The 15,404-nt window shown below is 41.4% G+C and overlaps 1 protein-coding gene across 1 annotated transcript in view; it reads left to right on the plus strand.

Annotated features, from left to right (window-relative positions):
- Window positions 1-12,939, plus strand: part of LOC109261218 (vomeronasal type-1 receptor 90-like) — a 106,209-nt gene extending 93,270 nt beyond the window's left edge. Inside the window, 1 exon segment of the mRNA XM_053909497.1 lies at window positions 12,804-12,939. Coding sequence (XP_053765472.1) covers window positions 12,804-12,939 — 136 coding nt within the window.
- The last annotated feature ends 2,465 nt before the right edge of the window (window positions 12,940-15,404 follow it).

Consider the following 15,404-nt stretch of genomic DNA (forward strand, 5'->3'; position numbering starts at 1 on the left):
TAGGTCATTAATTTATTACTCTGCTTCTTCCATCCTACTTTTTACTCCTTCAAACATGTTTCTCATTTTAGGCACACCACTGAGTTTCAAAACTCAAATTTTAGGGATTCTCTCAGAATGGACCTCTGCTACTTCTTGGGGAAGGGTCTGGCCATGCTTTTGCTGGCTTTTGCAAAACAAACAAATGAACAAACAAAGCAAAAAAAGCAATTTCATGACTAAGCGACTGTTCAGTTTCACTCATAACAGAGCAGAAAGCAGGCACCCCTGCTTGTAGCCCTTGGCTGGAGCCAGTCCCCTCTCTTATGCCTGGAAATAACGCGGCACATTGGCAGGACCTATCTTTCTTGTGACCAAGGAATCCTCAGAACACAGTCACTCCTGGGATTCTATTGTGTTTCACCACTTGAGCCCCTTAACCAGGCACTTCCCCTACTGTGGAAACTGCTGAAAGGTTGAGATTTTGCACGATGTTCCTTATACTACTTTGCTGTAGCTTCTGTAAACAGGCTCCCTCCTGGTGGTTGGACCCAGAGCAATTTCTCCCCAGGTAAACTCTGCATTTCCTACCTTCCAAACAGTGGTCCCTTTTCTACATAAAGTTTTGCAGTTTTTGTTCATTACAGATTCTGATTTATTTCTTTGGATTTCAGAATGATTTAATAACTGTCTAGCTGTGTTCAAAGTATGAGACAAGCTTAGGGTCTCCCTACTCCTCAACCATCTTAACTCCTGCCTCCATCACCATACATAGTTATATTTTTTTCTTGGGATGAGAATTGTTAAGAGGTACTTCTAGCAACTTTCAAGTATGCAATACACTATTAACTATACTAAATACCCTTTTGACATTATTTTATAACTGGGCTTTAGTACCTTTTTACCCCATTAACCCATTTTGATCATTTTTCTACCCCTACCTCTGGAAATCACCAGTCTATTCTCTGTACTTTTGAGCTCTATTTGTTTTAAGATTCCATATATAAGTATTTCACATGGTATTTGTCTTTCACTGCCTGACTTATTTCACTTAGAATAATTCCTATAATACCCATCCATTCATGTTGTTCTAAAAGCCAGGATAATTTTTTTTTTGACTGAATAATAGTCTCTTCATATTTGTACCACGTTTTGTTTTTGTTTTTGTTTTTTTTTTTTTTGGTCCATGTAACTATTTGATGGACACAAGTTGTTTTCATATTTTGGCTACTGTAAATAATGCTGCAATGCACATGTAGATGCATATATATTTTTTAGTGTTTATATCATTTCTCAATATATATTCAGAAGTGAAATTGCTGGATCATGTCTTAGTTGTATTTGTAATTTTTTAAAGAAAGCTTTATAATGTTTTTATAGTGGCTACATGAATTTACATTCCCACCGATATTACACAAGTGTTTACTTTTTTTATATATATACATGCAAACTCTTTATTATTATTATTATTTCTTGGTTTTTGATAATAACCATTCTAATCCGTATGAGGTAATGGCTCCTCGTTTTCATTTGCATTTATTTGATAATTCCTGGGGTTGGCCATCCTGTCATTTACCTCTTTTGCCATCTTCCTTTTATAGATATCTATTTGGATTTTCTGCCCATATTTTATTTTAAATTTTTAAGATATTTAATTTTTAGAGAGACAACATGCAAACAGGGGAGGGGGCAGTGGAATGGAGACAGACAATTCCAAGCAGGCTCCACACTCACCCTGGAGTCTGATGCAGGGCTTGATCCCACAACCCTGGATCATGACCAGAGCCAAAATCAAAAGTTGGATACTCAAACAAGTGAACCACCCAGGTGCCCCAAACTGCCCATATTTTAATGAAATTGTTTTTTACATTGTTATTGAGGTATATACATTAAAGACTAAACTCCAATAAAATAAATAATGTGTAACTATTTTCTCACATTCAGTAAGTTGCCTTTTCACATTGTTTTTGGTATATAGGTCAGTTTCAATCATAATATCAGAGTTATGTTTATCATTTGAATAACCACAACTTCCTATAAAGATAGCACTAAAAGCAAAGAATAGAAGCTTGAATTTCTCTAGAGCACAGCCAATCCACTAAAGATGTATTGCTCATAGAACAATTTCCACAGATCCCTCCCACAAATTTCCATTCTTTTCCATTTCTTGTGGCTGAAGGTATTTTGACTTTACGTCAACCAAATATGACTAGGCAATGTGCTATTGAAGAACAACCAGGCACTATATTGAACATGGATTCACTCATACAGAAAGCATACTGGTAACGTTTATGAATATCAGTGACAGAACCACCTGAGGGAAGCTGAACCTACCATGGCTAAAATAAGTACCTAATTAAGCCTGATGGAGAAAATTTCTCATTCATTAGATTGGGTGAAATTATTTCAATGTAGTCAGTACACTGAGATGATATAACTCAGGTCAATTGACTGTTTCCGATATGTAATGAATAATTGTATCATTCAAATATCCTCTACATATTTAAACCCATTTTTGCCATGCAGCCACCATGTCATTTATTTCTTTCTGTCCCTTTACACACAATTCTTGAAACTCACTGCACTCCTTGTCTCCATTTTTGCTCTATTTATTCTTTTTTTTTAATACATGAAATTTATTGTCAAATTGGTTTCCATACAACATCCAGTGCTCATCCCAAAAGGTGCCCTCCTCAATACCCATCACCCACCTTCCCCTCCCTCCCACCCCCCATCAACCCTCAGTTTGTTCTCAGTTTTTAAGAGTCTCTTATGCTTTGGCTCTCTCCCACTCTAACCTCTTTTTTTTTTTTCCTTCCCCTCCCCCATGGGTTTCTGTTAAGTTTCTCAGGATCCACATAAGAGTGAAACCATATGGTATCTGTCTTTCTCTGTATGGCTTATTTCACTTAGCATCACACTCTGCAGTTCCATCCACGTTGCTACAAAAGACCATATTTCATTCTTTCTCATTGCCAAGTAGTACTCCATTGTGTATATAAACCACAATTTCTTTATCCATTCATCAGTTGATGGACATTTATGCTCTTTCCATAATTTGGCTATTGTTGAGAGTGCTGCTATAAACATTGGGGTACAAGTGCCCCTATGCATCAGTACTCCTGTATCCCTTGGATAAATTCCTAGCAGTGCTATCGCTGGGTCATAGGGTAGGTCTATTTTTAATTTTCTGAGGAACCTCCACACTGTTTTCCAGAGTGGCTGCACCAGTTTGCATTCCCACCAACAGTGCAAGAGGGTTCCCATTTCTGCACATCCTCGCCAGCATCTGTCTCCTGATTTGTTCATTTTGGCCACTCTGACTGGCATGAGGTGATATTTGAGGGTGGTTTTGATTTGTATTTCCCTGATGAGGAGCGACATTGAACATCTATTCATGTGCCTGTTGGCCATCCGGATGTCTTCTTTAGAGAAGATACTTCTTTAGAGAAGTGTCTATTCATGTTTTCTGCCCATTTCTTCACTGGGTTACTTGTTTTTCGGGTGTGGAGTTTGGTGAGCTCTTTATAGATTTTGGATACTAGCCCTTCGTCCGATATGTCATTTGCAAATATCTTTTCCCATTCCGTTGGTTGCCTTTTAGTTTTGTTGGTTGTTTCCTTTGCTGTGCAGAAGCTTTTTATCTTCATAAGGTCCCAGTAGTTCATTTTTGCTTTTAATTCCCTTGCCTTTGGGGATGTGTTGAGTAAGAGATTGCTATGGCTGAGGTCAGAGAGGTCTCTTCCTGCTTTCTCCTCTAGGGTTTTGATGGTTTCCTGTCTCACATTCAGGTCCTTTATCCATTTTGAGTTTATTTTTGTGAATGGTGTGAGAAAGTGGTCTAGTTTCAACCTTCTGCATGTTGCTGTCCAGTTCTCCCAGCACCATTTGTTAAAGAGACTGTCTTTTTTCCATTGGATGTTCTGTCCTGCTTTGTCATAGATTAGTTGGCTAAACGTTTGTGGGTCTAGTTCTGGGGTTTCTATTCTGTTCCATTGGTCTCTGTGTCTGTTTTTGTGCCAATACCATGCTGTCTTGATGATTACAGCTTTGTAGTCGAGGCTAAAGTCTGGGATTGTGATGCCTCCTGCTTTGGTCTTCTTCTTCAAAATTACTTTGGCTATTCGGGGCCTTTTGTGGTTCCATATGAATTTTAGAATTGCTTGTTCTAGTTTCGAGAAGAATGCTGGTGCAATTTTGATTGGGATTGCATTGAATGTGTAGAGCTTTGGGTAGTATTGACATTTTGACAATATTTATTCTTCAATCCATGAGCAGGGAATGTCTTTCCATTTCTTTATATCTTCTTCAATTACCTTCATAAGCTTTCTAGAGTTTTCAGCATAAAGATCTTTTACATCTTTGGTTAGATTTATCCCTAGGTATTTTATGCTTCTTGGTGCAATTTTGAATGGGATCAGTTCCTTTATTTGTCTTTCTGTTGCTTCATTGTTAGTGTATAAGAATGCAACGGATTTCTGTACATTGATTTTGTATCCTGCAACTTTGCTGAATTCATGTATCAGTTCTAGCAGACTTTTGGTGGAGTTTATCGGATTTTCCATGTATAATATCATGTCATCTGCAAAAAGCGAAAGCTTAACTTCATCTTTGCCAATTTTGATGCCTTTGATTTCATTTTGTTGTCTGATTTCTGATGCTAGAACTTCCAACACTATGTTAAACACCAGCGGTGAGAGTGGGCATCCCTGTCGTGTTCCTGATCTCAGTGACAAAGCTCTCAGTTTTTCCCCATTGAGGATGATGTTAGCAGTGGGCTTTTCATAAATGGCTTTTATGATGTTTAAGTATGTTCCTTCTATTCCGACTTTCTCAAGGGTTTTTATTAAGAAAGCATGCTGGATTTTGTCAAATGCCTTTTCTGCATCGATTGACAGTGATGTATCATGTTGATTGATTTGCGAATGTTCAACCAGCCCTGAATCCCAGGAATGAATCCCACTTGATCATGGTGAATAATTCTTTTTATATGCTGTTGAATTCGATTTGCTAGTACTTATTGAGAATTTTTGCATCCGTATTCATCAGGGATATTGGCCTGTAGTTCTCTTTTTTTACTAGGTCTCTGTCTGGTTTCGGAATCAAAGTAATAATGGCTTCATAGAATGAGTCTGGAAGTTTTCCTTCCCTTTTTATTTCTTGGAATAGCTTGAGAAGGATAGGTATTATCTCTACTTTAAACGTCTGGTAGAACTCCTCTAGGAAGCCATCTGGTCCTGGACCCTTATTTGTTGGGAGATTTTTGATAACTGATTCAATCTCTTTGCTGGTTATGGGTCTGTTCAAGCTTTCTATTTCCTCCTGATTGAGTTTTGGAAGAGTGTGGGTGTTTAGGAATTTGTCCATTTCTTCCGGGTTGTCAAATTTGTTGGCATATAATTTTTCATAGTATTCCCTGATAATTGTTTGTATCTCTGAGGGATTGGTTGTAATAATTCCATTTTCATTCATGATTTTATTATTTGAGTCATCTCCCTTTTCTTTTTGAGAAGCCTGGCTAGAAGTTTGTCAATTTTGTTTATTTTTTCAAAAAACCAACTCTTGGTTTCGTTGATCTGCTCTACAGTTTTTTTTTAGATTCTATATTGTTTATTTCTGCTCTGATCTTTATTATTTCTCTTCTTCTGCTGGGTTTAGGCTGACTTTGCTGTTCTGCTTCTATTTCCTTTAGGTGTGCTGTTAGATTTTGTATTTGGGATTTTTCTTGTTTCTTGAGATAGGCCTGGATTGCAATGTATTTTCCTCTCAGGACTGCCTTCGCTGCGTCCCAAAGCGTTTGGATTTTTGTATTTTCATTTTCATTTGTTCCCATTTATTTTTTAATTTCTTCTCTAATTGCTTGGTTGACCCACTCATTCTTTAGTAGGGTGTTCTTTAACCTCCATGCTTCTGGAGGTTTTCCAGACTTTTTCCTGTGGTTGATTTTAAGCTTCATAGCATTGTGGTCTGAAAGTATGCATGGTATAATTTCAATTCTTGTATACTTATGAAGGGCTGTTTTGTGACCCAGTATATGATCTATCTTGGAGAATGTTCCATGTACACTCGAGAAGAAAGTATATTCTGTTGCTTTGGGATGCAGAGTTCTAAATATATCTGTCAAGTCCATCTGATCCAATGTGTCATTCAGGGCCCTTGTTTCTTTATTGACCGTGTGTCTAGATGATCTATCCATTTTTGTAAGTGGAGTGTTAAAGTCCCCTGCAGTTACCACATTTTTATCAATAAGGTTGCTTATGTTTATGAGTAATTATTTTATATATTAGGGGGCTCTGGTATTTGGCGCATAGACATTTATAATTGTTAGCTCTTCCTTATGGATAGACCCGGTAATTATTATATAATGCCCTTCTTCATCTCTTGTTACAGCCTTTAAGTTAACGTTTAGTTTGTCTGATATAAGTATGGCTACTCCAGCTTTCTTTTGGCTTCCAGTAGCATGATAAATAGTTCTCCATCCCCTCACTCTCAATCTAAAGTTGTCCTCAGATCTAAAATGAGTCTCTTGTAGACAGCAAATAGATGGGTCTTGTTTTTTTATCCATTCTGATACCCTATGTCTTTTAGTTGGCGCATTCAATCCATTTACATTCAGTGTTATTATAGAAAGATACGGGTTTAGAGTCATTGTGATGTCTGTATGTTTTATGCTTGTAGAAATGTCTCTGGTACTTTGTCTCACAGGATCCCCCTTAGGATCTCTTGTAGGGCTGGTTTAGTGGTGACAAATTCCTTCAGTTTTTGTTTGTTTGGGAAGACCTTTATCTCTCCTTCTATTCTAAATGACAGACTTGCTGGATAAAGGATTCTCGGCTGCATAGTTTTTCTCTTCAGCACATTGTAGATCTCATGCCAATCCGTTCTCGCCTGCCAAGTTTCAAAAGAGAGATCGGGGGGGGGGGGGGTTCCGGAAGATGGCGGCGTAGGAGGACGCGGGGCTCACAGCGCGTCCTGCCGATCACTTAGATTCCACCTACACCTGCCTAAAGAACCCAGAAAACCGCCAGAGGATTAGCAGAAGGGAGTCTCCGGAGTCAAGCGCAGACCAGAGGCCCACGGAAGAGGGTAGGAAGGGCGGCGAGGCGGTGCGCGCTCCACGGACTGACGGGAGGGACCCGGGGCGGAGGGGCGGCTCGCCGGCCAAGCAGAGCCCCCGAGTCTGGCTGGCAAAAGCGGAGGGGCCGGACGGACTGTGTTCCGACAGCAAGCGCGACTTAGCGTCTGGGAGATCAGAAGTTAACAGCTCTGCTCGGAAAGCGGGAAGGCTGGAGGACAAAGGGAGGGAGAGCTGCTGAGCCCCCGGATGACATGGCTCAGCTTGGCGGGGAACAAAGGCGCTCACCAGCGCCATCTCCCCCGCCCATCCCCCAGCCAAATCCCAAAGGGAACCAGTTCCTGCCAGGGAACTTGCTTGCTCCGCGCAAACACCCAACTCTGTGCTTCTGCGGAGCCAAACCTCCGGCAGCGGATCTGACTCCCTCCCGCTGCCACAGGGCTCCTCCTGAAGTGGATCACCTAAGGAGAAGCGAGCTAAGCCTGCCCCTCCAGCCCCCGTGCACCTTGCCTACCCACCCCAGCTAATACGCCAGATCCCCAGCAACACAAGCTTGGCAGTGTGCAAGTAGCCCAGACGGGACACGCCACCCCACAGTGAATCCCGCCCCTAGGAGAGGGGAAGAGAAGGCACACACCAGTCTGACTGTGGCCCCAGCAGTGGGCTGGGGGCAGACATCGGGTCGGACTGCGGCCCCGCCCACTAACTCCAGTTATACACCACAGCACAGGGGAAGTGCACTGCAGGTCCTCACCACGCCAGGGACTCTCCAAAATGACCAAACGGAAGAATTCCCCTCAGAAGAATCTCCAGGAAATAACAACAGCTAATGAACTGATCAAAAAGGATTTGAATAATATAACAGAAAGTGAATTTAGAATAATAGTCATAAAATTAATCGCTGGGCTTGAAAACAGTATACAGGACAGCAGAGAATCTCTTGCCACAAAGATCGAGGGACTAAGGAACAGTCACGAGGAGTTGAAAAACGCTTTAAACGAATTGCAAAACAAAATGGAATCCACGACGGCTCGGCTTGAAGAGGCAGAGGAGAGAATAGGTGAACTAGAAGATAAAGTTATGGAGAAAGAGGAAGCTGAAAGAAAGAGAGATAAAAAAATCCAGGAGTATGAGGGGAAAATTAGAGAACTAAGTGATACACTAAAAAAAAATAATATACGCATAATTGGTATCCCAGAGGAGGAAGAGAGAGGGAAGGGTGCTGAAGGGGTACTTGAACAAATTATAGCTGAGAACTTCCCTGAACTGGGGAAGGAAAAAGGCATTGAAATCCAAGAGGCACAGAGAACTCCCTTCAGACGTAACTTGAATCGATCTTCTGCACGACATATCATAGTGAAACTGGCAAAATACAAGGATAAAGAGAAAATTCTGAAAGCAGCAAGGGATAAACGTGCCCTCACATATAAAGGGAGACCTATAAGACTCGTGACTGATCTCTCCTTTGAAACTTGGCAGGCCAGAAAGGCTTGGCACGATATCTACAGTGTGCTAAACAGAAAAAATATGCAGCCGAGAATCCTTTATCCAGCAAGTCTGTCATTTAGAATAGAAGGAGAGATAAAGGTCTTCCCAAACAAACAAAAACTGAAGGAATTTGTCACCACGAAACCAGCCCTACAAGAGATCCTAAGGGGGATCCTGTGAGACAAAGTACCAGAGACATCACTACAAGCATAAAACATACAGACATCACAATGACTCTAAACCCATATCTTTCTATAATAACACTGAATGTAAATGGATTAAATGCGCCAACTAAAAGACATAGGGTATCAGAATGGATAAAAAAGCAAGACCCATCTATTTGCTGTCTACAAGAGACTCATTTTAGATCTGAGGACACCTTTAGATTGAGAGTGAGGGGATGGAGAACTATTTATCATGCTCCTGGAAGCCAAAAGAAAGCTGGAGTAGCCATACTTATATCAGACAAACTAGACTTTCAATTAAAGGCTGTACAAGAGATGAAGAAGGGCATTATATAATAATCACAGGGTCTATCCACCAGGAAGAGCTAACTATTATAAATGTCTATGCGCCAAATACCCGAGCCCCCAGATATATAAAACAATTACTCATAAACATAAGCAACCTTATTGATAAGAATGTGGTCATTGCAGGGGACTTTAACACCCCACTTACAGAAATGGATAGATCATCTAGACACACAGTCAATAAAGAAACAAGGGCCCTGAATGATACATTGGATCAGATGGACTTGACAGATATATTTAGAACTCTGCATCCCAAAGCAACAGAATATACTTTCTTCTCGAGTGTACATGGAACATTCTCCAAGATAGATCATATACTGGGTCACAAAACAGCCCTTCATAAGTTTACAAGAATTGAAATTATACCATGCATACTTTCAGACCACAATGCTATGAAGCTTGAAATCAACCACAGGAAAAAGTCTGGAAAACCTCCAAAAGCATGGAGGTTAAAGAACACCCTACTAACGAATGAGTGGGTCAACCAGGCAATTAGAGAAGAAATTAAAACATATATGGAAACAAACGAAAATGAAAATACAACAATCCAAACGCTTTGGGATGCAGCGAAGGCAGTCCTGAGAGGAAAATACATTGCAATCCAGGCCTATCTCAAGAAACAAGAAAAATCCCAAATACAAAATCTAACAGCACACCTAAAGGAAATAGAAGCAGAACAGCAAAGGCAGCCTAAACCCAGCAGAAGAAGAGAAATCATAAAGATCAGAGCAGAAATAAACAATATAGAATCTAAAAAAAACTGTAGAGCAGATCAACGAAACCAAGAGTTGGTTTTTTGAAAAAATAAACAAAATTGACAAACCTCTAGCCAGGCTTCTCAAAAAGAAAAGGGAGATGACCCAAACAGATAAAATCATGAATGAAAATGGAATGATTACAACCAATCCCTCAGAGATACAAACAATTATCAGGGAATACTATGAAAAATTATATGCCAGCAAATTGGACAACCTGGAAGAAATGGACAAATTTCTAAACACCCACACTCTTCCAAAACTCAATCAGGAGGAAATAGAAAGCTTGAACAGACCCATAACCAGCGAAGAAATTGAATCGGTTATCAAAAATCTCCCAACAAATAAGAGTCCAGGACCAGATGGCTTCCCAGGGGAGTTCTACCAGACATTTAAAGCAGAGATAATACCTATCCTTCTCAAGCTATTCCAAGAAATAGAAAGGGAAGGAAAACTTCCAGACTCATTCTATGAAGCCAGTATTACTTTGATTCCTAAACCAGACAGAGACCCAGTAAAAAAAGAGAACTACAGGCCAATATCCCTGATGAATATGGATGCAAAAATTCTTAATAAGATACTAGCAAATCGAATTCAACAGCATATAAAAAGAATTATTCACCATGATCAAGTGGGATTCATTCCTGGGATGCAGGGCTGGTTCAACATTCGCAAATCGATCAACGTGATACATCACATTAACAAAAAAAAAAGAGAAGAACCATATGATCCTGTCAATCGATGCAGAAAAGGCCTTTGACAAAATCCAGCACCCTTTCTTAATAAAAACCCTTGAGAAAGTCGGGATAGAAGGAACATACTTAAAGATCATAAAGGCCATTTATGAAAAGCCCACAGCTAACATCATCCTCAACGGGGAAAAACTGAGAGCTTTTTCCCTGAGATCAGGAACACGACAGGGATGCCCACTGTCACCGCTGCTGTTTAATATAGTGCTGGAAGTTCTAGCATCAGCAATCAGACAACAAAAGGAAATCAAAGGCATCAAAATTGGCAAAGATGAAGTCAAGCTTTCGCTTTTTGCAGATGACATGATATTATACATGGAAAATCCGATAGACTCCACCAAAAGTCTGCTAGAACTGATACATGAATTCAGCAAAGTTGCAGGATACAAAATCAATGTGCAGAAATCAGTTGCATTCTTATACACTAACAATGAAGCAACAGAAAGACAAATGAAGAAACTGATCCCATTCACAATTGCACCAAGAAGCATAAAATACCTAGGAATAAATCTAACCAAAGATGTAAAAGATCTGTATGCTGAAAACTATAGAAAGCTTATGCAGGTAATTGAAGAAGATACAAAGAAATGGAAAGACATTCCCTGCTCATGGATCGGAAGAATAAATATTGTCAAAATGTCAATACTACCCAAAGCTATCTACACATTCAATGCAATCCCAATCAAAATTGCACCAGCATTCTTCTCGAAACTAGAACAAGCAATCCTAAAATTCATATGGAACCACAAAAGGCCCCGAATAGCCAAAGTAATTTTGAAGAAGAAGACCAAAGCAGGAGGCATCACAATCCCAGACTTTAGCCTCTACTACAAAGCTGTCATCATCAAGACAGCATGGTATTGGCATAAAAACAGACACATAGACCAATGGAATAGAATAGAAACCCCAGAACTAGACCCACAAACGTATGGCCAACTCATCTTTGACAAAGCAGGAAAGAACATCCAATGGAAAAAAGACAGTCTCTTTAACAAATGGTGCTGGGAGAACTGGACAGCAACATGCAGAAGGTTGAAACTAGACCACTTTCTCACACCATTCACAAAAATAAACTCAAAATGGATAAAGGACCTGAATGTGAGACAGGAAACCATCAAAACCTTAGAGGAGAAAGCAGGAAGAGACCTCTCTGACCTCAGCCATAGCAATCTCTTACTCGGCACATCCCCAAAGGCAAGGGAATTAAAAGCAAAAATGAACTACTGGGACCTTATGAAGATAAAAAGCTTCTGCACAGCAAAGGAAACAACCAACAAAACTAAAAGGCAACCAACGGAATGGGAAAAGATATTTGCAAATGACACATCGGACAAAGGGCTAGTATCCAAAATCTATAAAGAGCTCATCAAACTCCACACCCGAAAAACAAATAACCCAGTGAAGAAATGGGCAGAAAACATGAATAGACACTTCTCTAAAGAAGACATCCGGATGGCCAACAGGCACATGAAAAGATGTTCAACGTCGCTCCTTATCAGGGAAATACAAATCAAAACCACACTCAGATACCACCTCACGCCAGTCAGAGTGGCCAAAATGAAGAAATCAGGAGACTATAGATGCTGGAGAGGATGTGGAGAAACAGGAGCCCTCTTGCACTGTTGGTGGGAATGCAAATTGGTGCAGCCACTCTGGAAAGCAGTGTGGAGGTTCCTCAGAAAATTAAAAATAGACCTACCCTATGACCCAGCAATAGCACTGCTAGGAATTTATCCAAGGGATACAGGAGTACTGATGCATAGGGGCACCTGTACCCCAATGTTTATAGCGGCACTCTCAACAATAGCCAAATTATGGAAAGAGCCTAAATGTCCATCAACTGATGAATGGATAAAGAAATTGTGGTCAATGACTATTCTTAATCTGCTATTGATTATTCTCAAAATGTAGATTATCTCATTTACTTATCAGAAAATAGTAGAGGAGCTATTATTGTAGTTTTGCAGGTGAAGAAACTAAGACTCAGAGTTTTCCACTTGTGCAAGGTCATGTATTAGTAAGTAGCGGAGCCATAGGTTGAAACTAGGGCCTTGTGAATCAATGGACTGGGCTCTTAACCCCAGTTCAAGATTAACACCGACAGTTTGGTTGTTGAGATGAAGTTTCCTTCTGGGTAAATGTTTGGCACCATAACCTCTGCCGCTAGAATGACGCAGGTCTGCCAAGCCTCTTCCATGCACCCACTTTCCCATCTTCTTTTCTCCAGACTGGTTGAGGAAATGAAGGAGATGTGTGATGGACTGGAATTAGAAAATGAGGATGTTTATGTGGCAACGACCTTTGGGGACTTCATCCAACTATTAGTGAGGAAGCTACAAGGGGACAACAAAGAGAGCGAGTGAATCATTGGCTATGTGAGTCCTGGGACCCTCCATGTGGCCTTGGCCCTGAAGACCTCTCAAACACTCACATCCGTGATCTCAATGACACATGGGGAAAAACTGAGCATCCCAGAATCCAGGGCACTCAAGAGCCCACCTTCAATGTCCCAAACTCTCCCTGGTAACCCTGATAGCCTGAGGCTGCCAGCACATGTAGGCCAATGCAACAGAGGAAATTGTTGTCTATGGGACAAATTTTGACCCCCAAAGATATGAGAGTAGGATATTAAGAAGTGACATTTACAGAGTACTTCCTACCCTCTATGTCCTATGGTGATTTTTCCAAGTAGTTGCCTTCTCGCTGCTGTGGCTCCAGCCTCTGCCAGATCACCCTTCCAGTATTCTAGTTTTGCTGGCGGACCCTAAACCCTAGTTCTGGGACCACCACTTCCTCCATTTGTCCTTTTAATCTATTAATGACAGGGGTTTCCTGCTGTTATCAATCTCTGGTTTGACTCATAGCTTCTCAGCTCTTTCATCACCTCTGTAACGAACTGCATGCATTAAATTATTTTTGTTGAAACGTCAAAAGAAAGAGAGAAAGGGAGAGAGTGAGGTAGCTATATGGAAAGAGAAGGAGAGAAAGAGAAAGAGAATGAGTAATTGAGAACATTTTCCCAATAAGGGAAACAAGTGATCTTATACATTCAACTTGCATATATGGAAGTGTGATGGTATAATTGCAAACTTATTTTTAATTTTTAAACATTTTATTCAATTTTTAGAGAGAGAGTATGCGGGGAGGGACAAAGAGGCAGGTAGTGGAGTATCTGATGTAGATTCTGTGTTGACCGTGGAGAGCCCAATGCAGGGAGCGAACTCACGAATCTTGAGATCACCCAAGCACCCCTGCAAGCATATTTTTAAAAGAAACTCTTGAAAAATCATCCTGAGGTGTCTTGGCAGGCTACGAGCTGCCATAGGAATTAAATTTGGGATAGTTTGTTTGGATCAAAAGCTGATGAAGAAAGTGTAGGTGGCCAGGATGGATACCAGGCTGGCCTTAGGATTGTGGTCAGATGACTGATGAACAGATTTCAGGAGACAGATGGTGTTTCAGAGGATGCCATTCCGTCTGGAATTTCAGGTCTACAGGGAAATGAGCGATGGAGTTGGTGTCATGTCTGGTGACTCACAAGTGTCTGTCTGCCAGCTGGCACTTCCTACTTGCAGATGCCTAGCAACCAGTCTGAGATCACACAGCGGGTAAGTGGCAGGACAGAGGTTGCAGCCCAAGCAGCCTGACCTCAGATTCCATGCTCATCATCGCTTCTTATTGTTCAGCTGCCACCACTGCCTACATAACAGCTCCCTGGGATAAGGAGGGCAGCAGGACTGGATTTGGCTAAAGAGACCTGACAAGGCCAAGGGGCCTTGAGCCCTGACCCCTTGGTGTGTGTGTGTGCGCGCACATGTGTGCATGAGTGGTTATCTATCTGTCTGTGTTTTCTGTGTCTCTCTGTGGGTTCATATCTGTCACTAATGCACCTTGTGAAGACTCCACACTGCAGTAAATCTGTGCAAAAATTCCCTTCCCAGGTGGAAAAGGTGGTGAAAAAGCTGACCCTCCAGATGCCCAGAGCTCTTCACTCGGGACGTGTTTGGGGTGCCAAGACCTAGAAGGCCGTCAACCCAACAGATTGATGGGTAAGTACACTTCCTGCACTCCCTCCTGCTCTCCCTCCACCTTCCCCCTGCAAGGCCTCCTCTCTCATCTACTCCACCTGTTGTCTGGGATGCTGGATTAAGGAGCCTCTACTTGCACACAGAATGGTTGCAGTCAGTTTACACTCCTTCCACAGGAATGGCTCAGAGGGGAGCTGGAGCTGGGAGGAGGGAGGATTCCAAAGGTCTGGAGCCTGCTTCAGAGACTGGGACCAGACCTAACATCCCCATGGAAGAAATGAAGCCATTCCTTCCCCTTCCACGTGTCAACAATAATCTCAACATGGGTGTTCCCTTCTTGAATATGTGACACTCCACTGTTGAGAACTCTTCCTTGAATCCCATGTTTGTCAGACTTTCTGGACCTTGGCCTTTTTATGTCATGACCCAGTATGCACATATCATATTCACGCACATGCACACACGCAGACACACACACACACACACATACACACACCTACCTGAAACAACACTTATTCCTACAGGTGCATACTCAGTTTTCCATTTTGCCCTACCTATATCATCCCTCAGGGCCTGCAGAAAACAGCACAATCAAATGGGTCAGTTGAAGGTAGCTTAAAGAAAATAATTGACAAAGGAGTATACCGGGTGTGGGGACACAAACAAGGGGATCCTCAGGCAGAAACATGAGCTGCTACCACCTTGAGGCCTGTTTGGGGAATCCCAGAAGGGAAGCTGTCTGGACAGGGTTGCTTGGGTTCTGGGCCCTTGGGCAGGGAGGGTGTACCATGCCTGTGGTA

Source organism: Panthera pardus, unplaced genomic scaffold (genome assembly GCF_024362965.1).
Source record: "Panthera pardus isolate Hobbes unplaced genomic scaffold, ASM2436296v1 HiC_scaffold_21, whole genome shotgun sequence".
Classification (NCBI taxonomy): Eukaryota; Metazoa; Chordata; class Mammalia; order Carnivora; family Felidae; genus Panthera; species Panthera pardus.